At 43.4% G+C, this 21,221-nt stretch overlaps 4 protein-coding genes across 7 annotated transcripts; 2 read left to right on the forward strand and 2 right to left on the reverse strand.

Annotated features, from left to right (window-relative positions):
• Window positions 1–608: 608 nt before the first annotated feature.
• On the reverse strand, window positions 609–2,462 carry LOC9647753 (centromere-associated protein E). The gene is made up of 5 exons (XM_024686332.1): window positions 2,450–2,462; window positions 2,209–2,259; window positions 1,958–2,050; window positions 1,566–1,616; window positions 609–1,381 (listed from the first exon to the last, which is right to left on the reverse strand). The coding sequence occupies exons 1-5, from the start codon at window positions 2,460–2,462 to the stop codon at window positions 609–611; spliced, it is 981 nt and encodes a 326-aa protein (XP_024542100.1).
• A 7,268-nt stretch (window positions 2,463–9,730) lies between these two features.
• LOC9647755 lies at window positions 9,731–11,749 on the reverse strand. Of its 4 annotated transcripts, none has more exons than XR_002993734.1 (10): window positions 11,522–11,749; window positions 11,390–11,469; window positions 11,193–11,325; window positions 10,890–11,142; window positions 10,690–10,813; window positions 10,545–10,643; window positions 10,325–10,445; window positions 10,186–10,260; window positions 10,011–10,140; window positions 9,731–9,962 (listed from the first exon to the last, which is right to left on the reverse strand). XR_002993734.1 is itself a non-coding variant. In XM_024686399.1 (9 exons), exons 4-9 carry the CDS (start codon window positions 10,983–10,985, stop codon window positions 10,136–10,138), a joined length of 543 nt encoding a protein of 180 aa, XP_024542167.1. In that variant the 5' UTR covers window positions 10,986–11,142; window positions 11,193–11,325; window positions 11,390–11,462; window positions 11,522–11,727; the 3' UTR covers window positions 9,731–10,135. The 4 variants fall into 4 exon arrangements, 1 of the variants encoding a protein (XP_024542167.1); XR_002993733.1 differs by having other exon boundaries at window positions 11,390–11,462; window positions 11,522–11,727; XM_024686399.1 differs by having other exon boundaries at window positions 9,731–10,140; window positions 10,867–11,142; window positions 11,390–11,462; window positions 11,522–11,727.
• Window positions 11,750–11,993: 244 nt separating this feature from the next.
• Window positions 11,994–14,514, forward strand: LOC9647756 (proline-rich receptor-like protein kinase PERK15). Its single transcript, XM_002981306.2, has 8 exons — window positions 11,994–12,267; window positions 12,634–12,900; window positions 13,030–13,521; window positions 13,590–13,747; window positions 13,795–13,871; window positions 13,930–14,077; window positions 14,123–14,284; window positions 14,341–14,514. The coding sequence occupies exons 1-8, from the start codon at window positions 11,994–11,996 to the stop codon at window positions 14,512–14,514; spliced, it is 1,752 nt and encodes a 583-aa protein (XP_002981352.2).
• Window positions 14,515–19,259: 4,745 nt separating this feature from the next.
• LOC9647436 (pentatricopeptide repeat-containing protein DOT4, chloroplastic) lies at window positions 19,260–21,029 on the forward strand. The gene has a single exon (XM_024686333.1). It carries the CDS (start codon window positions 19,260–19,262, stop codon window positions 21,027–21,029), a length of 1,770 nt encoding a protein of 589 aa, XP_024542101.1.
• The last annotated feature ends 192 nt before the right edge of the window (window positions 21,030–21,221 follow it).

Raw genomic sequence — 21,221 nt, forward strand, 5'->3', positions numbered from 1 at the left:
TCACCTCCTGCTATTTTCGATTGACTCATTTGCTATTTTTATTTGCTAGATGGAAGTTACTCTGTGACAGGCAAAGAAAATGAGCACGAAAATTTAGCGACAAAGAGCTTTTACGTTTACTTTAGCTTACTCGCTTAACTTTTTGAGTATCTTCCGAAAGTAAGAACAGCAGACTTGTAAAAGAGGCTCTAGAACTCAAGAGGATGGCTACTGAAGGGAGAAAATTCGAGGGCGTTGCAAAACCTGACACGAGAAACAAAAGCTCAGTGCTTAGTAAGCTTGAAATTGACACACCTTTACTCAGTCGGAGCGTCAGCCTCAAAGGCTGCTTGGAGAGAAGCTTGCGCTGCTGGATAGACGAACACCAGAATGTTCTCCATTTTGGTCCGGAACTCGTCGAGCATCAGCTCCAGCACTGTGTCCACAAACACCTCCTCTGACTCCACCACTTGATGTACACCGGCATGCAAACGCCGCAGGATCGATCTGGCATACTCGAGCCCCACGGTGAGCCCTGCATCGTTTAACAATGCCACGACCCTGGAAGAAATAAAAGTCACATGTAAGTACTAGTTGACAGAAGAAAGAAAGAAAAGAAAAAGAAAATCTTACCCTGGAATGTTGAAAAACTCATTCCAATTTATTTTTCCATCGGCTGCAAGTGGGATCTCCACATCTGCTTCTCTCGCAAGCCTCACGCATTTCTCCCGAGCGGCCTTGCAGAGCTTTCGCAGAAGCACTCGCTCGAACATGCGCAATGCAGATAACCTCTGCTGCAATGCTGAGAGTTCACGGCCCTGGGCTGAAAGCTGACGACTCAGGTCTGTAAGTTCCTCCTTTAGCTTCGAAGTTTCCTCCTTCCGCTTCAAAGTTTCCTCCTTCAGCTTCTCCTCGAGCTCTGCCACTCTCTCTGTGAGTTTGGTATTCTCCTCCTTAAGGCTGACGATCTCCCTTGAGTCCTTCTGCAGCTCCTGGATTTTCTCAGCTTGCTCTTTGTTCACCTTCATAAGCTTGTCCTTTGTGTTCTTGATCTCTTCTTTCTGGTTGGTGACTTGCAGGATCAACTTGGAGTTCAGATCTTTGAGTCTCGTGTTTTCGCCCTCCAGTCCCTGGTCTGGCTTGGGAACAACCCTGATGTAGTTCTGTCTGGCCCATGCCTCAGGCGTCAGCCTCGAGTTCTTGTAGCTAGGATCACTGATTTTGGCCTCCAGATCTTCCTTCCGCAGGTTGAAACGTTTCGCTGCCGCATCCACCGCAAAACCAAAAGCGCCATCCAGAGATTTCTTCCAGTCACCCGCTGGGAGAGGCCATGCAGACAGAGTGCACTCCACGTAAAAAATCGGGACGCACGGACGATTCTCTCCAGGCGCAATGTAGTTGCCTGGAAGAAAAAAAAAACGAGGATTCCAGGACAAAGAGCTACCACAAAGCTTCTACGAGGGCAGAGGCATGAATACCCTATTCTGCTTGGCATCCAATCTCTCAGCTTCGAGGGGGAATTCCCTCTTTTCTCTGGCGAGAGATATCTTGGCAAGGGGGGCGCCAATCAATCGGGAGTGACTTACCGCTGCCGCTGCTGCTCATCGCTCCACTCGCCAACCACTTCGCTAATAACCCTAAACGAATGTTGGGTCATAGGATTAATTTTCATCTAACGGCTGTTGTCAATTTAGATTAATTTTTAAACATTTGCCAAAATTACTTTTGTTCTAATTATTATTAAAAGTTATTAAGTATGTTATTGAAACCGCAACTTTAGGATAACATTTCGAAACACTACAACCAAGCCTTATGAGTATTCTCCCCACCTTCCACCTTTGGATGCTCTAGCCATGTGGCTAAAGTGAGGTTCTGACGAGCCACACTAGGTAAGAAACTTTGTCAAGAAGAGCAACTCTTTTAACTGCGAGAAAGGTTTTAAATTGATAGAAATATGAAAACTTTGTGATATATATACCATCGCCACCGTAACAAGCCATCTTCTCTGCAACTTTACAAAGGTCGTCAAAAATGCTCATGAACTGTGTTGATAAATTCTTTTGCAAGCTTCCTGTCCCCAAAAGAAAAAGCTCACAAAACAATTTACAAATTATGTTGTCTCTAACCTGCAACCATAGGTGAGAATTTGCCGATCAATGTCCTTATTCACGACCACCTATAAGAAAATATATAGTTCCTTTGTGCATAGAGAAACGAGAAATCACGAACCTGAGGCTTGAGATTCACCAAAACAAGTGAAATGGTTGCATTCTTCGTCGACTACAATGGAAAGAACGTTCATAGAGAAGTGAAAAAAGAGAGTTCCAAGTTGAGTACCTTCACCAGGTTCTGCCAGCTCTCTACCAGTCCGTCTACAAACTTGTGCTCCTAGATAAACAGCACAAGGACACGCATTTGAGACAAATATTACTTGAGAGCACTACTCACAGAAGATGCGTGGATCCCAAACAAGCCAGAGTCATTGTACACAGAAGTAAAAGCAGTAAAATTTTCCACCTTGGGATGGACAACGAGAATGCGAGTATCTAAACGTCAGTGCCAAACTAAGTAAGAACACTAAAACCAAACCACGATTCATACATACACAATCTGGCAGTTGAAAACGAGCCGACTAAAACGAAAATAAAAAAACACAAAGTTCGAGCATAAACATTTTCTTCCAGCAAACTTGAGAAAGAAGGGGAAGCTTTACCTGTAGCACAGTTGCTGCAACAGCATCGCGTTCGTTTCTCCAGCCACCAAGGATTTCAAAAGCGATGGAAGCCCATGTAGTCTGCTTAAAAATGAAAGAGTTAAATCCATTTAGACTTCCAACAAAGAGAAAACGCAAAAATTAAAGAAAGGAAAAACTCTTACATCACTCTCGCCTTGAAGGGGCCACCTCTGGGGGCGCCACCAGAGGCATGTCCTCAAACAACGGTTTCACCAGCGAGAGAAAATAGTCGTGCTTGATGCCAGACCCAGCGAAAACCATCCGTGAAGCTGTTTAGTTTGCCTACAAAATCTCCCTGCTATTAGAAAAAACACAAGAATAACGAAAGAGAAAGCTAGAAACTCGTGAAAAGCACGAGAGTCAGAGTTTATCCAAGGAGGACTCACTTGCCACCAGCACTTTGCCAAGAGGGCCATTGTAACCAGCGGGATGCAAAGCTTCCAGAAGCATTGCTTGAGTTGGCAATATCTTTAATCTCTTCTCTCAAGATTTCAGCCTGTGAATCCAATCAACCCTGTAAGAAAAAAAAAGAAAAAAAAAAGAAAGAGATACCTGTTCTTTGATTTCCCACTCATGGAAAGCCGGGTTCTGGATGCTATCAGCAAGAACAATCTCAGGAACAAAGCGCCTTATCACATCACCCATATAAGACATTTGCTCTCGTGAAAGCAGATGCAAGAATAGTACCGTCGATGGCTTCTGCTTCCTGGACAAGCCTCAAGTGCGTCCTGTTTTGCATCCTCTTAAAAACCATGTGAATAGTAGACCAAATATATTTATAATATTTACATGTTTCTAGAGTTTTTCATATAAAACGAAATGAATTTCTATATGATTATACTAAGAAATAAATTTTTGGAAAATGTATAATATGTGTGTGTGTGTGTGTGTGGAAAAATTGCTTAGAACAGCATGACAATATTTTAAATTGGGATGAAATTTCAGGCTTTATAAATATACATTACATCTCAGCACCAGAAGCTATATGGTAATTTTTCAAATTCAAAATGCATAAATATTTTTAATATTAACTTCTTTATAAATTGTTGAGCCTATTTGATATGTATTTTATTCAATATAATTTTAAAATTTAATTTTACTTGTAAATAAAATAATACTAAATTATATTTCAGTAAAATTTTGTTGTTCACACCAATATGATTAAAATTGAACAACTTAAAAATATAACACAAACATTATCATTGTAAATATGGACATAGCATCCAAAAAAACTATACTTTAAATTGAGATTATTGATAAAACTAAAAAGTATATGAAGGTGAGCAATTAAGACAATAATAAATTACGCATGTGGTTTTAATGTATTTTTTAATTCATTTATTGAAAACATAATAAAAGTTTAACCATTATATGGTTAAGTTTTTATTCTAAAGTTTTATGAATATAATTACATAATATATTTATCCTTCCTCAGTAATTTATATCACTTATTTGTTTTTTCAAAATTTAGGGTAACAAATAATAAAATTTGAAAATTATATTCTTCAAAACATAAACACAAAATTTATAATTAGAATTAAATTTTAATTCAATATTAAATAACACTTTTATTTTTAGAATTATCAGTGTTAAGATCTATAAATATATTTATATATATACATGTATTACCCTACTTAGGTAATACACTAATTATAGTACAACATATGGATCATCCTAAAAAACTTTATTTTTTAGAGATAAATTGCAATGCCCCTCATCTCCACCAATGTGACTAAATGGGAATAAATATATTAATTAGGGTTAAGATCCCTACTTATATACAAATAATATTTTGTTCTAATATTCTATAAATGACTAATTTTTCCATTCTACTTTAGTCACTTAACCCACATCCAACCACTTGAAAGAGTCTCATTCACCATAAATCCTATTCTAGATTTAGGGCTTAACCTTGCACTTGGTCCAAGTGCTTTATATATTCAATCCCATGAGCACACTCAACAACTACCTACATATCAACCAATGTCCCTTTTTCCATCCCCACCAAGTTCTGTTTCATCCATGATTGTGCTTGCCAACATTGCCACTGGGTTAAGGCCCAAAGGCCTGACCATTAAATTCCACTTACCTTTGGGACTTTCACCATGTGAACATATCTTTGGTCACTACACCAGAAGATTTTTTTTTTTTCTTTCATAGGATTTTAGGACAATATTTTGAAACACAATAGCCCTACACAAGCTTTGTGGATACTCTCCTTACCTCCCACCTTTGGATGGGGCTAAAACAAGGTTCCTTTAAGCCATACCAAGTATCCAACTAGGTAATCCTACCTACACTTGGATTGGGAGCATTGAACATTTAATCTTTTGGGGGAATTAAAGTTGGCTCTTGAACACTTCACTAAGTTTCCTCACTTGTTAATCTATCCCGAGTGCCTATTACCTTTGTCTCAACTGTGGGCTGGCTGCTTGTATGCCATCTAGCCAATCCAAAATCTCCAACCTGTTACCATATAAGTAATCTAGAAATCATATAGTAACAATGGTAAATATCTCACCATTGGAGCATAGTCATGTGTGAGAAGAATGTTGTGTGGCCTGAGATCTCTGTGAATTACATAGTTCCAACGCGGCATTCCTCGTGAAGATATCGCATCGCTCTGGCAGCCCCCAAAGCGATTCCCTCTCTTGCACACCATGGTAGCACCGTGTTTTTGCCTGTCACCATTGTCACATGTGTATTTCAGTGTTTAGAAAAAGAAACGAAAAGCCAAATAAGTGATAGCCGAGTGACTTGTTGCACACAAACTCGTAAACGAGCATTCTCTTTCCATTCGACGCAAAATCCTAGCAAAGTTACCAGGTTTCGGTGCTGTGCTCCACTCAGAACCTCTGCGTGCCAATGGCTTCAGGAGTGCATTTGTCGTTCCCATCGTCTAGATTCTTCACAATTCGCGAGCATTCGGCTGTGCCTTAGTTTAGTTGCTCTTGAGTCCTCATGTTTTTTGTTTCTGTAGATATGGCATGCTTATTTTCTTCTTCTCTTTTTTTCTTCGTGTTGTAGCTACTGTAGGTAGAGTTACCTCGTGTTATTTATTTCTTTGTCTTGTTAGTTTCCTCACACTTTTGTACATCTCAGATTTTTTTTGTGTCTTTTCAGGAAAAACGAAATTTATCCGCTGCTGCTTGGTGGTGGTGTTAGATGTTTGTTTAGATGTTTCCAACTTGGAGAATTCATCCATAGCCGAAGTTTTGGTTGGCACGCTGCTGGACATCATGCAGCAGTGTTCTTCTCACCTGGACTTTTCTTCCAAGAAAAGGTAGTCGCTCAACAATCTGAGACGACTCTGGTGCCAACTTGTTGGAGTAGTGATGTGATAAGGAGCTTTGTTCCCGAAATTGTGGAGCTTCTTGCCAATAGCATCCAGAACCTGGCTTTCCATGAGTGGGAAATCAAAGAATAGGTATCTCTTTCTCTTCTTTTTTCTTCTTACGGGCTTGATTGGATCCACAGGCTGACATCTTGAGAGAAGAGATTAAAGATATTGGTGAAAGATCCTCCTCAAGGGCCCCTTGGCAAAGTGCTGGTGGCAAGCGAGTCCTCGTTGGATAAACTCTGACTCTCGTGCTTTTCACGAGTTTCTAGCTTTCTCATGTCTTCCTGCTTTCGTTATTCTTCTGTTTTTCTAACAGCAGGGAGAGATTTTGTAGGCAAACTAAACAGCTTCACGGATGGTTTTTGCTGGGTTTGGCGTCGAGCACGACTGTTTTCTCTCGCTGGTGGAACCGTTGTTTGAGGGCATGCCTCTGGTGGCGCCTCCAGAAGTGGCGCCTTCAAGGCGAGAGTGATGTAAGAGTTTTTCCTTTCTTTCATTTTTGTGTTTTCTCTTTGTTAAATGGATCTAACTCTTTCATTTTTAAGCAGACTACGTGGGTTTCCATCGCTTTTGAAATCCCTGGTGGCTGAAGAAACGAACGCGATGCTGTTGCGGCAACTGTGTTATAGGTAAAGATTCCCTTCTTTCTCAAGTTTGCTCTATGTTATTGAAACTGCAAAGGAACTCTTTTAATTGCAAGAAAGGTTTTAAATTGATAGAAATATGAAAACTTTGTGATATACGTACCGTCGCTGTAGCAAGCCATCTTCTCCGCAACTTTACAAAGGTCATCAAAAGTGCTCATGGACTGCGTTCATAAATTCTTTTGCAGGCTTCCTGTCCCCAAAATAAAAAGCTCACAAAATAATTTACAAATTACGTAGTCTCTAACCTGCAACCATAGGTGAGAATTTGCCGACCAATGTCCACAACCACCTATAAGAAAATATATAGTTCATCTATGCATAGAGACGGGAAATAAGGAACCCAAGACTCTGAGATTCACCAAAACAAGTGAAATGGTTGCATTCTTCGTCGACTACAATGGAAAGAACGTTTATAGAGAAGTGAAAAAAGAGAGTTCCAAGTTGAGTACCTTCTCCAGGTTCTGCCACAAAAATAATCTCGTCTCCTATAATATCTACCAGTCCGTCTACAAACTTGTGCTCCTAGATAAACAGCACAAGAACACGCGTATGAGACAAATATTACTCGAGAGCTACTCACAGAAGACGTGTGGATCCCAAACAAGCCGGAGTCATTGTACGCAGTAAAATTTTCCACCTTGGGATGGACGCGAGTATCTTGACGTCACTGCCAAACTAAGTAAGAACACAAGAACCAAACCACGATTCATACATACACAATCTGGAATGGATGCCCTTGCCCGGGCCCCCGGTTGAAAACGAGCCGTCTAAAACGAAAAAAAGAAAGAAAGAAAGAAACACAAAGTTTGAGCATAAACATTTTCTTCCAGAAAACTTGAGAAAGAAGAGGAAGCTTTACCTGTAACACATTTACTGCAACAGCATCGCGTTCGTTTCTCCAGCCACCAGGGTTTTCAAAAGCGATGAAAACCCACGTAGTCTGCTTAAAAATGAAAGAGTTAGATCCATTTAGACTTCCAACAGAGAGATAAAATGAAAGAAAGGAAAAACTCTTACATCACGCCTACAAACATACAACCAACATACTCAGACTTTGCAGGCTCTGGAGGCGCCACCAGAGGCATGTCCTCAAACAACGGTTTCACCAGCGAGATTCTCGATGCCAGACCCAGCGAAAACCACCGTGAAGCTGTTAGGCAGGAAGACATGAGAAAGCTAGAAACTCATGAAGGGCACGAGAGTCGAGTTTATCCAACGAGGACTCGCTTGCCACCAGAGTTTTGCCAAGAGGGCCCTTGTAACCAGCGGGATGCAAAGCTTCCAGAAGCACTGCTTGTGAATCTTTGGCAATATCTTTAATCTCTTCTCTCAAGATGTCAGCCTGTGGATCCAATCAACTCCGTAAGAAAGAAAAAAAAAAAGAGAAAGACATACCTGTTCTTTGGTTTCCCACGCACTCAGGAACAAGGCTGTAAATTTTTTTGTGAGCTTTTTATTTTGGGGACAGGAAGCCTGCAAAAGAATTTATGAACGCAGTCCATGAGCACTTTTGATGACCTTTGTAAAGTTGCGGAGAAGATGGCTTGCTACGGCGACAGTACGTATATCACAAAGTTTTCATATTTCTGTCAATTTAAAACCTTTGTCGCAGTTAAAAGAGTTGCTCTTCTTGACAAAGTTTCTTCGCGGTTTCAATAACATAGAGCATAAACTTTTAATAATAATTGATAGTAATTCGGTTTTAACAAAAGTGATTTTGGTAAATGTATTAAAATTATTCTAAATTAGACGAAAAGTAATCTTCATTCGTTTAGGGTTCTTGGCGAGTGAGGAAATTGAACTTTTTGAAATAATTACATCTCATATAATATGTGAATATTGTAAGCCAAATAGTCCTTTCCTGAAAAAACTTTCTCAGAAGGTTATCCTATAAAACTTAACTTATTAATTGATATTATAACATGTAAGGGTTTTATTAATATTGAATTTTAAGCAACTATAAAAATCATTACCTATCTATTTTCATATATTAATATTATACTACAACTATTGAAATCCATGCAATAGCTCAACAATTTGACAATATTTTAAATTGGGATGGAATTTCAAGCTTTATAAATATATGTTACATCTTAATACCAGAATCAATATAAGGATTTTTCAAATTCGAAATGCATTAATATGCATCAATTCTTTATAAATTGTTGTATTTTCAAGCCTATGTGTTATATATATTTTATCCAATATAATTTTAAATTGTAAATCAAATAATAATAAATTATATTTCAAGTAAACTTTTGTTGTTCACAACAATATGATTAAAATTGAACAACTTAAAAATGTAACACAACAAACATTGTGAACATTATCACTGTAAATATTGAGATGATATCGCAAAACACTATAATTTAAATTAAGATTATTATGAAGTTGAACAATTAAGTAAAAATTAACTTACTCATATGGCTTTAATGTATTTTATTAATTTATTTATTGAAAACATTGAATTTAAAAGTTTAACCATTATAAGGATAATTGTTTTTATAAAATTTTGTGAATATAATTACATGATATATTTATCCTTCCTCAGTAATTTACATCAATTGTTTTTTTTCAAATTTTGGGTAACAAAGAATAAAATTTGAAAATTATATTCTTCAAAACACAAATACAAACTTTACAACCAGAATTAAATTTTAATTCAACATTTAACAACATTTTTATTTTAGAATTATCAGTGATTATTTTGAGTATATAAATAAATTGCTATGTGTTGCATGTAGCAATGCTTGGTTTAGTTAATAGTAATTTTATTATTACTTATTAATCAATTGATAAAATAAAGTTTACATTAAGAAAGTTTATAAATTATAAATACGAGATTAATCTAAATGAATAACAACCATTAAATGGTAAAATATCCTAGAATATTTAAGCATATTCTAGATATATCCTGCTTAAGCAAACCAAAAATAACTAACTTAACTATTTAACTGCAAAACCAACCTTCACTCTGGAAAATAGATACTAAGAATTGATGTTAGTAAGTACATCACTTGCTCATCCTGTGAAAAATAAGCTCAAAAGTGATAATTTGTAGTCAACTCTAGCACAAATTTCCCTGCCTGGTTCTCCAACGTCAAAAGATAGACATTTGCGTGGAAAGAGAGTGATGCTTGATCACAACTGCATGTACAGAAATAACAAAACCAAGTGCCACTTTCATCCGTCACACGCCGACCACAAGCACCATGTATTTATGGAGGTGGAGCTCCACTCTTTCGAGCCTTACTCTGCACACCTGACATCATCTCCTCGGGTCAAAGAGAGAGTTTCAAATCTCTCCTACCTGGCCATAGCCAGACCATCGAGAGACAGGAACAATGCTGTGAAGACACAGGGAAGAGATGACTGCAGTGAGATGGGAAACGTTCACGAAAGATGCTCCTTCCGTGCTTTCGGTCCAAGAACATTTCAGCCTGCAACAAATAATTGTTAAGGAGACTAGATAGTTTTTCTTTTACCTTCCACCAGTATCTGTATAAGTAGCAAGGCCGGATATAAACACAAGTTGTCCGGAATAAACCTCGCCAAAAGACCTGCCAGCCAAAGTCACTCTCAGAAAAAATCAAAACTAAAAGAAAAACAATTAAACATTTTTACCAGCTCTCCAGCATGAACTAAAGCTCAATCTCGATAATTCCCGTGTCGTCGTTAATAGACAGTATAAATGGTTGCTTGGCAGATGAAATCTGACAACCAACAAACGCTGCTGTACCATAAACTGCAAGGTTGAACATCTTCGGTCTCAAGTCCTTTACCAGAAGCTACGTAAGTTACACACGTCAGTCAGTAGGAATGAGAAAATTTGCATTATACATACACGAGCGGGGAAATGGTTGAGATCAACAGCACCGTGTGGGTTGCGTGGAATTAGCACTTCCGATCCAAGACATGTTTCGTGATCAGACGCTACTGTCACCTTTGACAACGATTCGAAGATTATTCCGAAGTAAACGCAGTTTTACCTCTTGCTCGAGTTGAAGACAGGGCGGCACACAATCGATCCGAGTGCATGTTCCAGACTCCAGGCTTATCTCCATTGTGTCACAGTTTACAAAGGGTCGTTCAAGGGCCAACATGCTTCCGTCACTGCAATCACGTAAAACATGTTCACTACAAAAGCAGAAAGCCTGATACGAAACTTTAGCAAATTGGCAATAGGAACCTGGTCATTCCACAGGACGAATGGCACCGTGATTTCCTCACTATCAACAAGCAAGATTGTTTTCCATCTTCTGTCGCCGTTCGTCTCAGTCTCCATGGACTTTTCGTCACAAAGTGATTAAGCCATACTCGATCGATCACGCGAAACAACACTTGGCATAAATATGGTAATCTCCGGCAGCTCCACGTTGTATAGACGGGAAAGTGTCAGAGAGAAACTGCGCGCCGAGCAGCATTGCATCGTGTTCTTGGTCCTGCGTAGAAAACAGTAGCTAACTCACAAAAAATCAAACATTCACTGCACCTCGCCAAGGTGCTCTGTGGGTAAAAGACGCGGAGCACACGATCCAGCTCCAACTCTCAGCCTACAACCTGTCATGCGTAGATCTCGACCTCTCTTAATAGTTCCCTCCTCATCTTGTACCATGTCAAAAAATCTATGAACAAAAGAAGCCATCAACAAAAAAAGGTAAAGACGAATACCAGAAGTTCTTGGCTTACTTTCGGTGCAGATAGTGGTCGACTGTGTTCCCGCTGGAAAGATCTCCAAGCGTAAGAAGATAGCTATTACTCCCTGGAAACTTTGTGTGTGATACCATCAATCAATCGAGAATGCAAGCTAAATGAGCTTACCAGGCAAGACGTGGATGTCCAGAACAACGACCTCCATTACGGCATCCAAACAAACCTCACCTGGAAGAGCTCCGCGAGAAGAATCCCTTCCGTGACCCCGCGGGGATGAGCTTGGCAGCACGACAAGACGCAGGACATCATCCACGCCCATCCGGGCATCGCCGCGCCATCGTCGTGCCGCCGCCGGTACTCCTCGAGCTCCTTCCTCGCCCATTCTATAAACCCTAGAATATCATTTCCCGCCATCGCCATTCCAAATTTACACACGGGTAAAGTTATAAGCAGCCAGTGGACGAGAATCCCGATGTTCCCTTGTCTCTTACCTCTTTGTTTACTCTCTTTGCTCGATACTTGTGGAATCCCGGCCTTAGAATCTCTTCCTTCTCCCAAGAAAGGATTCCAGGGTCATCACCCCGAGAGGAGAATTCAAGCAAAGATCTATCACAAGATCAAAGGGAACTAGAAAGAAGAAATGGATCGAAAATCTTTGTCTAGTGTTCCTTTGCCGAGCAACATAGCCATACTTTCGGGCAGCACTGTGCCTGGCCATTTTTCTTCTACTTCTAGTTCTACTGCTACTACTACTACTCTTCCTTCGAATCGAAACATTGTGGTAATTTTTGATGCGTCGAGGGAGATGTCAAGCATCGCTGTGGAGTGGACGTTGGAGAGAATTCTTCAGCATGGGGATGTCTTGACACATCTTGGGATTTTACCGCAAACAGTCACAGGAATTGCAAAACTCAGTAAGTTTTTCGCTTCTTTTTTGCCTTTTATTTTAATATTTATTGTTTAGTGCGATACAAGCCCCAGAAGGGGACTGAACAGTCTATCGTTGGCAACCAGGATGAGGAAATTTGTAAGAAACTGAAGCTCTACAGCTTAATTCTCAGTGATATTCAAAAGGCATGCGAGGATCTAAACGTAAGAAATCATTCTAAACTTTTGGTTTTTTTTTTAATGTATATTCTTTTTAACAGGCTAGTTTAGATCTTCGAATTGTTACTGGGTATCCACTGAATCTAGTTGCTGTGACCGAAATAAGAAAACTACAGCCTACATGGGTTATTCTAGACAGGTTTTTTTTTTCTTCTTCTTCTTCTGTTTTTTAGGTCCTCATACTATGAATCTGGATAGAAATATGAAGAGACATCGCAAGCATATAAACGACCAGCTCTCCTGCAACATGATTCTCATGGATCGGAACAACGAAGGCAAAATTCTCAAGCTTTGTGCCCCGGTGGTGTTGGGACCATCTCTCCAGTTCCAAGACATCTCCTCCGACTCCCAAATCCTCGACACAGTTGGAAAGTATCGTCACTTTTCATCCTCCGGAGGGGATTCGGACAGCGATACGATCCTCACACACAGTAAACACGGTGAATAGAATTTTCGTTATTTACATTATTATATTCAATTTTTCCATGGTTTCATGTTCAAAGCACGCAGAGGAGGAACATCAAATAACAGTGTCACTGTTGATCCTGGCCCGAGTGAGAATGCGGCAGTGGAGTTGGACGCTGTACTGCCGAGAGAATTGGATGAAACCAACACTGCAATCAAGCTGGATAAAGAGAAACTTACGACTGATGAAGCGATCACCGAGGACACCATCCTCTTCCCAAAACCCGGGAGCTCGGCACTGCCACTTTGCTCGATTTGCAAGCACAAGCCCCGCGATTTCAAGAGACAGACGAGAGAGTTTACGTATTCTGAGCTGGAGGAGGCGACAGACAATTTCTCGCATGCCAACTTTCTGGCCGAGGGAGGATTTGGGTTTGTGTACAAGGGCGTTCTCAAAGGTGGCCAACACATTGCCGTGAAGCAACACAAGCTCGCCAGCACGCAAGGAGGGAGGGAGTTTTGTGCAGAGGTCAAGGTTCTGAGTGGAGCACAGCACCGAAACCTGGTAACTTTGCTAGGATTTTGCGTTGAGGGTGGCAAGAGAATGCTCGTTTACGAGTTTGTGTGCAACAAGTCACTGGACTATCACTTATTTGGTACTTTCTTTTCTTTTCTTTTCTTTTTTTTCTAAACACTTGGCTTTGACATGTGACAATGGTGGCAGACAAAAACACGGTGCTACCATGGTGTGCAAGACAGGGAGTCGCTTTGGGGGCTGCCAGAGCGATGCGATATCTTCACGAGGAATGCCGGGTTGGAACTATAATTCATAGAGATCTCAGGCCACACAACATTCTTCTCACACATGACTATGCTCCAATGGTAACCATTGTTACTATATCGTTTCTAGATTACTTATATGGTACCAGGTTGGAGATTTTGGATTGGCTAGATGGCATACAAGCAGCCAGCCCGCAGTTGAGACGAAGGTAATTGGCACACTCGGGTAAGAAACCAAAACTCCTATGTTATTTTAATATGACATTTAATGTTTAGAATTGAAGGTATTTGGCTCCGGAGTATGCTTCAAGTGGACAAGTTACAGAGAAAGCCGACGTGTATTCGTTTGGTGTGATTTTACTCGAAATGGTCACAGGCCGGAGATCACTAGATATATCCCTGCCTCATGCAGAACAATGTCTCACAGAATGGGTAAGATTCATTTTTTAAAAAATTTCTATTTAATATTAATTACAGGCTCGTCCAAAACTCGATGTAAGAGATGCCGATTCTTTACTGGATCCACGACTGGTTAAAGATTTACTCCAGGAGTCACAGCTTTACGAGATCCAAGCAATGGTCCACGCAGCGGCATTTTGCCTAAGAAGAGAACCCTCGCAAAGGCCAAGAATGAGTCAGGTTGATACTTACGAAGAAAAATCATGAACTTACAAGGTTGACATTGTTGCATGTAGGTGTTGCGAATTTTGGAAGGCGAGAGAGGTGAAGCACCCACCATAGCTCTAACAATGTCTACCACCTGGGATCCCACAACCAAGAGCCGGATCCCACGAGTTCCAAGCAATACCACGCCCAAAAGTCCGAGCAAGCAAAGCTTTCTCTCATATAATGAGATGATCACCAGCTAGATGGCATGAGCTATCATGAAAGTTGACTATAGGTAATATACTCAAGAGAAAAAGAGAAACTATTATTCGTGATGTTGTTACAAGAAGCTACTATAATCCAAAGTCATACAAATAGCTTCTCAGGATCAAAGTTTCAAAGAGTGATCTTGGCTGGCGGCATCCATCGCAAAGAACTCGGAGATCACCTCCAGCGGCATGCCTTTCGTTTTGACAGGGTGAAGATCCAGGGCACTAACACCACCACCGCAAAGCAGCCAAACAAGCCACCGATTCCCAGCACCCCGCGGAGCTTCAGGCACATCTTGGTGAGGAGGATGTTGCAAGTCCATAAATGTCAGGTTCATTAAATTCAAAACAAGATTATAGATCCGTTGGAAGGAAGGAAAAATAATTTCTAGCCGATTATCTATAAAATAGAGACCTGGTTAAAATAAAAACATGGCACCACATTGGGATTTCATTCGCCTTTGCTTTGTGCTCCTCTTCTACTTGGCCCATCATCCTCTAGAATGATTATCCATTTGGAGGTAATATTCTTCTCACAAGGTCACTCAGCATTGTTTACACTCAGAAAGACATAAAGGTGGACTTCATGATAGAAAATTAACTCTGCAAGAGTGTTAATGTTCTCCATTCGTGGGATCTATTTGCACCATTGGTTAATAATGCCACTTGAGGAAGAGAAAGCTTGAAAAGAACCGAGAAGAATTTCTCATTTTACTCTCTCTTTTATTTAATCAGTAAGGCTGATTGATTCTGCGCAGACCTTTCCTCAACCGGTTTAATCACCGTCTGGATGCGTTGATTCTTTGATATTTACCAGATTGGAGACAGCAGCCATTTAGACAAGAGGTAGTTTGAATTTCAAGTTCACGGGGATCAAATCAACTTTACCTGCGAAGCAGGCGTTTTGTCTACTCTGGTTAGATTAAACATTCATAACTCTAGCTCTAGATGTCAGAATTTGAATTCTGACATTCATGTTAACAGTGCTTAAATTCTCAGGAATCCCGGCGAAGGCTGTGATTTTCTTGGACAGTAGAATTACTGCCATGTGGGCATAACTACTGCCACATCATCTATACAACTTAAGGATGATCCACTTGTTTTTTATAAACAAGAAAATATCAAATCAAACAATTTGCTTGAGTTAATGCACCCGATTCATGTGACCTGAATGAGGTGGAAACTGTCACAATCTGAGAGTGAGGGACTACAGTGCTTGTGATGGGTTTTGCACTCTGATTCAATGGTAACTGCAGAAGAAGAGGAAGCATCTTTGCAAGGTACCGGACCGGCTTATTCGACTCGGAATCTTCCCGCTGGTATCAGCCACCAGTCAAGGGTCCACAATTTGTCCACTCGCCATTAGAAAAAAAATAAAAAAATTTCAATCTTCCAGACCTTAACTGGTAATTAAAACCAGGGCTTGATAGCAATTTATTACTTTTGACAACTTATTTCCGGTGTCATTCGCTCCCATCCAATGGTTGAGGATGACGGAATAAGTGACATGTGCACAAGACTTCCAATACTATAAGTCCATGTCCCAATTAACCAGCTATAAAATACTCATGTTTAATGTGTGTCAATAATCCTTTTGCAGGTTCACCTATGGAAACCTTATTACAACTTCTATTTCCTCTAAATGATAAGAATCATGCTTCTACACAAGCATAAACTAAATGAGGCTATGCACATTTGATAGCAACGTAAAGGCAACATGGCTGCAAGGATTTAGTCTACAAGCATTCCTTGCTGCTCGTTCCCCTTGCTCAATCTCACAAGAGTTGTCCAAGCAATCTTATTGGCTGCAAAGTGCATGCTGTGGAGCAGCTCCTCGGCTTGCTCCAGCCGCCGTGCTTGTCCCAGCAAATCTATCAAACAGTGGAACTGCTTGATCACCAGTAAAATGCCATGAGCTTCCACCATGATCCCAAAGTGCTCCCTTGCTGAGTTGACCACGCCTTCGTGATTGCAAGCCATGAGAACGCTCACATAAGTGATGTAGCTCGGCCTCACTCCTTTGAGGAGCATTGAGCCAACGAGCTCCAGGATGGTTTTCAAGTCGCCATTCTAGGATGATCGAATTCCAAGTGTAGAGATCCTGCTTGGGCATTCGATTAAACACATCCAGGGCCTCCTCAAGCTGGCCATTTTGGGGAAAGCCAGAAACCATAGTTGTCCATGAAACTTTGTCATGGACAGGCATTTTCTCAAAGGTAACGATGGTATTACGCAAATGCCCATACATGCCATTCGCAGAAATGAGGCACTTCCACGAAAAAGCAATTCGTGTGGGCATAGTGTCAAACGTAGTCTTTGCCATCTCAACCCTTCCATTCTGAGAGTATGCCTGAATCATGGCCGTCCACGTGACCGAGTCCCAACAAGGCATATTTGCAAAGACAAGCTCTGTCTCATCAAGATCCCAGTTCTGGGCATAAACCGTGATTACGGACGTCCAGGCCACAACGTCCTTGGACGGCATTTTGTCAAAAAAACGCCTAGCTACGTCTACCAAGCCCTGATTCCATACGCGGCTATCACGATTGTCCATGAAAGGGCGCTCAGGTCTGGCATGGACTCCCACGGCTCCACCGACTTAATAAAAATGCCCATTTTGGGCAATGTTTGCACAATAGCTTTCCATGCGACCAGATTTCTTTCAGGTATTTTGGTAAAGATGTTCCATGCTTCAAGAACTCGACCGTTGCCAGCGTAGGCTGCCAACATGGCAGTCCACGACACAAGGTCGTGCTGACGCATACTGTCGAATATACTTCTTGCCTCGTCCAGATACCCTGCAACGGTATATGCTGACAGCATGGCAGTCCACGATACCACATTTAGCCAGGGAGTCCTGTCGTACCAGATTCGCGCCTGGTCGACCAGGCCATTGTGGCTTTACGCTTTTGAGACATTTATTCCAGGATACAGCGTGTTCTCTCAAAGAAATCTCGTGCCATGTCAAGATGCCCATGCATGGCATATGCTGTAACAATAGAGTTCCACAAGCAAACATTCCGTTCTTCCAATCTATCGACGTCCAGACAATGGGAAGTTTTACTTCCAAAGGATCAACTAATGATTCTTACGTTGGATCGGAAGCGCTCATCGCCCAAGACGCTCGCACACCCTGACCAAATCACCGCAGCAAGATTTCAGCAGCCTCACGAAGCCAGGAACATCACACATGAGACGGGTGAGATCGATCCATTGACAAAATTAACGAAATTCTTTGCAGTCAGTCACAGCTAAGAGCCGAGAAGAATCCCAGTCTTTCTCACACAACCCTTCACCTCGACGAGCTCCACGTCGAAGATCTCGAGTTGGGTCCTCCGGTCGGCCTCTCGACATTCTTTAGCTCCAAGCAGTTCGTACGTTTGATCCCTTCCTCAAACCCAGGAACCAATCCACCATCGCCCAGTCGCGTCTTGGATGGCTGCCCCTTCTGGTAGCTACTGTCGCTCCTTCTCCCGGACTCGTTGTAGCTAATGTAGTTGACGATCACTTCACTGGCCATCGCTGGGGAATTTGCCGCTCCCCTGTTCCAGGTCGAGGTAAATCAATCCGGTGTTCGTGGTCGGTGGTCACATACTCGGGGCTCGCCCACGACCTTGACCTTGAATCCCACCCGCTGGCTGGACTCCAGCAGCTTCTCTTCCTGCGCGGCGGCCTTGGATTTGATGACCGCTTGAGCGGCATTGCCCGCGCTGCCGATCGCGAGGGGAGAAAGCCGAAAGCCCTAATACACGTGTCACAATGCCACGTGGCAGCGAGCCAAGAAATCTCTCATTTCGGGGCTTCCAAACGATGTCGCTCGCCACTGCCTCGCCAAGGTCCCCAGGATCTACCACCGCACCATGCGATCGGTGTCAACGACATTTCCTGGCGGTAAGAAGGAAGAATGGCATTGCGGATGCCTGGCTCGTTGTGATCCTCATGGAAAATGGGCACAACTCCTACTGCATCTACAATCTTCCCTCCAAATCCAAAGCACCTCTTCCAGATCGGGGCTAGAATTCGGCGGTGCAATTCGCCACATTCAAGACCGCGGCGGTGGGCACTCTCCTCGTCGCGCTGGAATCCAGGACGAGCTCTCGCCGCTCGACCGTGGAGAACCACACCCGGATCTTCGATTCTACCGAGAACAAGTGGCAGCCAGGATCACCGCCAACTGTCGCGCGGTCGCAGTTCGCTATGGCGACAGTGAATGGGAGCTGCGACCACGACGGTGACTTTGTCGTCGTGACCGAGTCGTACGATGTCGCGACCGACACGCCGCGGTCGCTCGTCCGGCGCTTCTCTTCGTCGCATTGCGAGGTGCTGGTCTATGATCCTGGCAGCGATTCCTGGCACCGCGATTCCTCCGGGATGAGCGCCATGGATCACGGAGAGCTCATCTCTACCTCCAGCGGGATTTACAGCTTGACCGCCTCGGACCGCCTCTACAAGTTCGTGGACGGGGAATGGGTTCTCGCCGGGAGCATCCAGCGCAAGCCATCCCTCTCCGGCTTTCAATGTCCACTCGCAGCGGGCATTTGGGCTCCGGGACGAGATCTTCGTTCTGGGCGGTGATGATCTGGGAAGAAGCTCTTGATTGGAGAGGATCTCATTTGCCACGGATTGTTCCTCTGGTTTAGAGCTGGCTCCGTGGTCATGGGATAGGTCGATCCTGCTAGATGAGCTTGCGGCGAATTCGGGTGCTCCGCGAGCGGTTCCACACGGCAGCGGCATCGGTGATGAGTGACAATGCCAAGTTCTTGGAGACCGATGTGGACGGATGGAAGCGAAGGTATGGAGAACTCTCGCGAGCTGTGGATGCCGTGGTCGAGCAAGCAGGGGAGATCAGCATCAACACGACAGTTTCGAGAGCTTTCGTGTCTCTTCTCAAGTGGTGCGTACAAGAGAATAATCTAGCACAAGTTCGTCGTGTGCACGACTTCGTTTCCGCGAGGCATCCCGGCTGCGCCCAAGACCAGTTCGTGGGAAACATGATCCTACAGGCATATCGGAAGCTTGGGCAGCTTGATCTAGCGTGTGCGGTATTTGCCGGCATTTGCAACAGAGATCTTTTCTCGTGGACTATCATGATCGCAGCTTTTGCCCGGGATGGGCACTTCTCCGAGGCATTGTTGCTGTTTAGACGGATGGAGCTCGATGGAATAAAGCCATCCCCGGTGACTTGCGTGACAGTTCTTGCCTCCTTCACGGGACCCAGGCTTCTCCCGCAAGCTAGAAAGTTTCACGCAAGGATCGAAGCTTTGGGCCTGGAATCAAACGTTATAGTCGGGACTGCGGTGATCACAATGTATGGGAAATGTGGAAGCCTGACAGATTCCAGGCTAGTTTTCGAGAGAATGCCGCAAAAGAACCTCGTCACCTGGACGACGCTGATATCGACCTATGCCCAGCACGGCCATGGAAAAGAAGCGATAGAGATTTTCGAGAGGCTGCTCGCTCATGGAGGATTGGAACCTGACGCGGTTGCTTGCGTGAGCGCTCTCGACGCTTGCTCGAGCCTGGCATCGCTAGAGCAGGGCAGGAAAGTTCACAGGATCGTCGTCTCGAGGGGATTCGAGAGCAACACAGTCGTAGCAAACGCTCTCGTGTTCATGTATGGGAAATGCGGGGCTGTGGAAGAATCGAGAGCAGCGTTTGACACGATCCAACACAAGAATCGCAACTCATGGAACTGCATGCTCACGGTTTACACCCAAGGAGGCCACTTCCGCGAGGCGATGGAGCTCTTCAAAAGGATCGACGTAGAGCCGGACCACGTCACTTTTCTCTGCCTTGTTCTTGCTTGCTCTGGTGCGAAAGACCTTGCCGAAGGAATTGCCACTCACAGGCTGATCGAAGAGAGCGAGGTTGCTTCGAACGAGGCCCTGTGCCACTCGCTCATGAACATGTACTCCAAGCTTGGGAGGCTAGAGAGCGTTCGGGAAATCTTCGAAAAGATGGCGAGCAAGAACGTGATCTCCTGGACGTCCATCGTCTCGGCCCACGCCCAAGCCGGGGATCTGGAGATGACGCAGTCGCTCTTCGCGGGAATGCAGCTCGATGGCGTCGCTCCAGACAGCATCGCGTTTGTGAGCGTCTTGTCTTCGTGCAGTCACGGAGGATTGCTCGAGAGCTTCCCAGTGCTCTTGCGGTGCATGGTGGAGGACTGCGAGATCCTTCCACGCGTGGAGCACTACGGCTGCGTTGTGGACGCTCTGGGACGGTGCGGGAAGCTTGACGAGGCGGAGAGGTTTGTGGAGGAGTTGCCGGTGAGAGTGGCAGTGCTGTGGATCGCGCTGCTAGCGGCGTGTTCCACTCACAAGGATGTGAGGCGCGCAAGGCGGGTCGCGGAGCGGGCATTTGCACTGGAGCCTCGGAATTGGTCGACGTATGTGATGTTCGCAAACATCCTGGGCGAGGCCGGTGAGCGGGATGAAAGCGCCGCGATCAAGCAGAGAATGGAGGAGTTGAAAGCTCGATCACAAGAAAAAGGAGCACATATTTCGTAATTCACATGATCTTGGCGCTCGTGAGATGGTGCGCAAGAGCCTCATTCGTTTGAAAACAAGTGACCTTCTTCCCAGAGAGATCAGCAAGACCAATCGATGGATAGTTGAGGTGGCTTGCTTGAACCATCTCCAAGACCATTTGATTACGGAGGTGGACATGTTAATCCCAATGCTGCAGCTCATTCAGGATCT

The sequence above is a fragment of the Selaginella moellendorffii genome, unplaced genomic scaffold (genome assembly GCF_000143415.4).
Source record: "Selaginella moellendorffii unplaced genomic scaffold, v1.0 SELMOscaffold_48, whole genome shotgun sequence".
Taxonomy (NCBI): domain Eukaryota; kingdom Viridiplantae; phylum Streptophyta; class Lycopodiopsida; order Selaginellales; family Selaginellaceae; genus Selaginella; species Selaginella moellendorffii.

Excerpts from the sequence above, each read along its gene's own strand:
- LOC9647756 (XM_002981306.2), top strand. The coding sequence starts at position 11,994 with ATGGATCGAAAATCTTTGTCTAGTGTTCCTTTGCCGAGCAACATAGCC. Across the intron at positions 13,748-13,794 it reads CACATGACTATGCTCCAATG|GTTGGAGATTTTGGATTGGC; the intron begins GTAACCATTGTT and ends ATATGGTACCAG. Across the intron at positions 14,285-14,340 it reads AAAGGCCAAGAATGAGTCAG|GTGTTGCGAATTTTGGAAGG; the intron begins GTTGATACTTAC and ends TGTTGCATGTAG.
- LOC9647755 (XM_024686399.1), bottom strand. The coding sequence starts at position 10,985 with ATGGAGACTGAGACGAACGGCGACAGAAGATGGAAAACAATCTTGCTT. Across the intron at positions 10,644-10,689 it reads GTCTTCAACTCGAGCAAGAG|GTGACAGTAGCGTCTGATCA; the intron begins GTAAAACTGCGT and ends TCGTTGTCAAAG. Across the intron at positions 10,261-10,324 it reads TAGTTCATGCTGGAGAGCTG|GTCTTTTGGCGAGGTTTATT; the intron begins GTAAAAATGTTT and ends TTTGGCTGGCAG.
- LOC9647753 (XM_024686332.1), bottom strand. Across the intron at positions 2,051-2,208 it reads TGGTGAATCTCAAGCCTCAG|GAAGCTTGCAAAAGAATTTA; the intron begins GTTCGTGATTTC and ends TTTTGGGGACAG. Across the intron at positions 1,382-1,565 it reads GATGAGCAGCAGCGGCAGCG|GCAACTACATTGCGCCTGGA; the intron begins GTAAGTCACTCC and ends TTTTTCTTCCAG.
- LOC9647436 (XM_024686333.1), top strand. The coding sequence starts at position 19,260 with ATGAGTGACAATGCCAAGTTCTTGGAGACCGATGTGGACGGATGGAAG.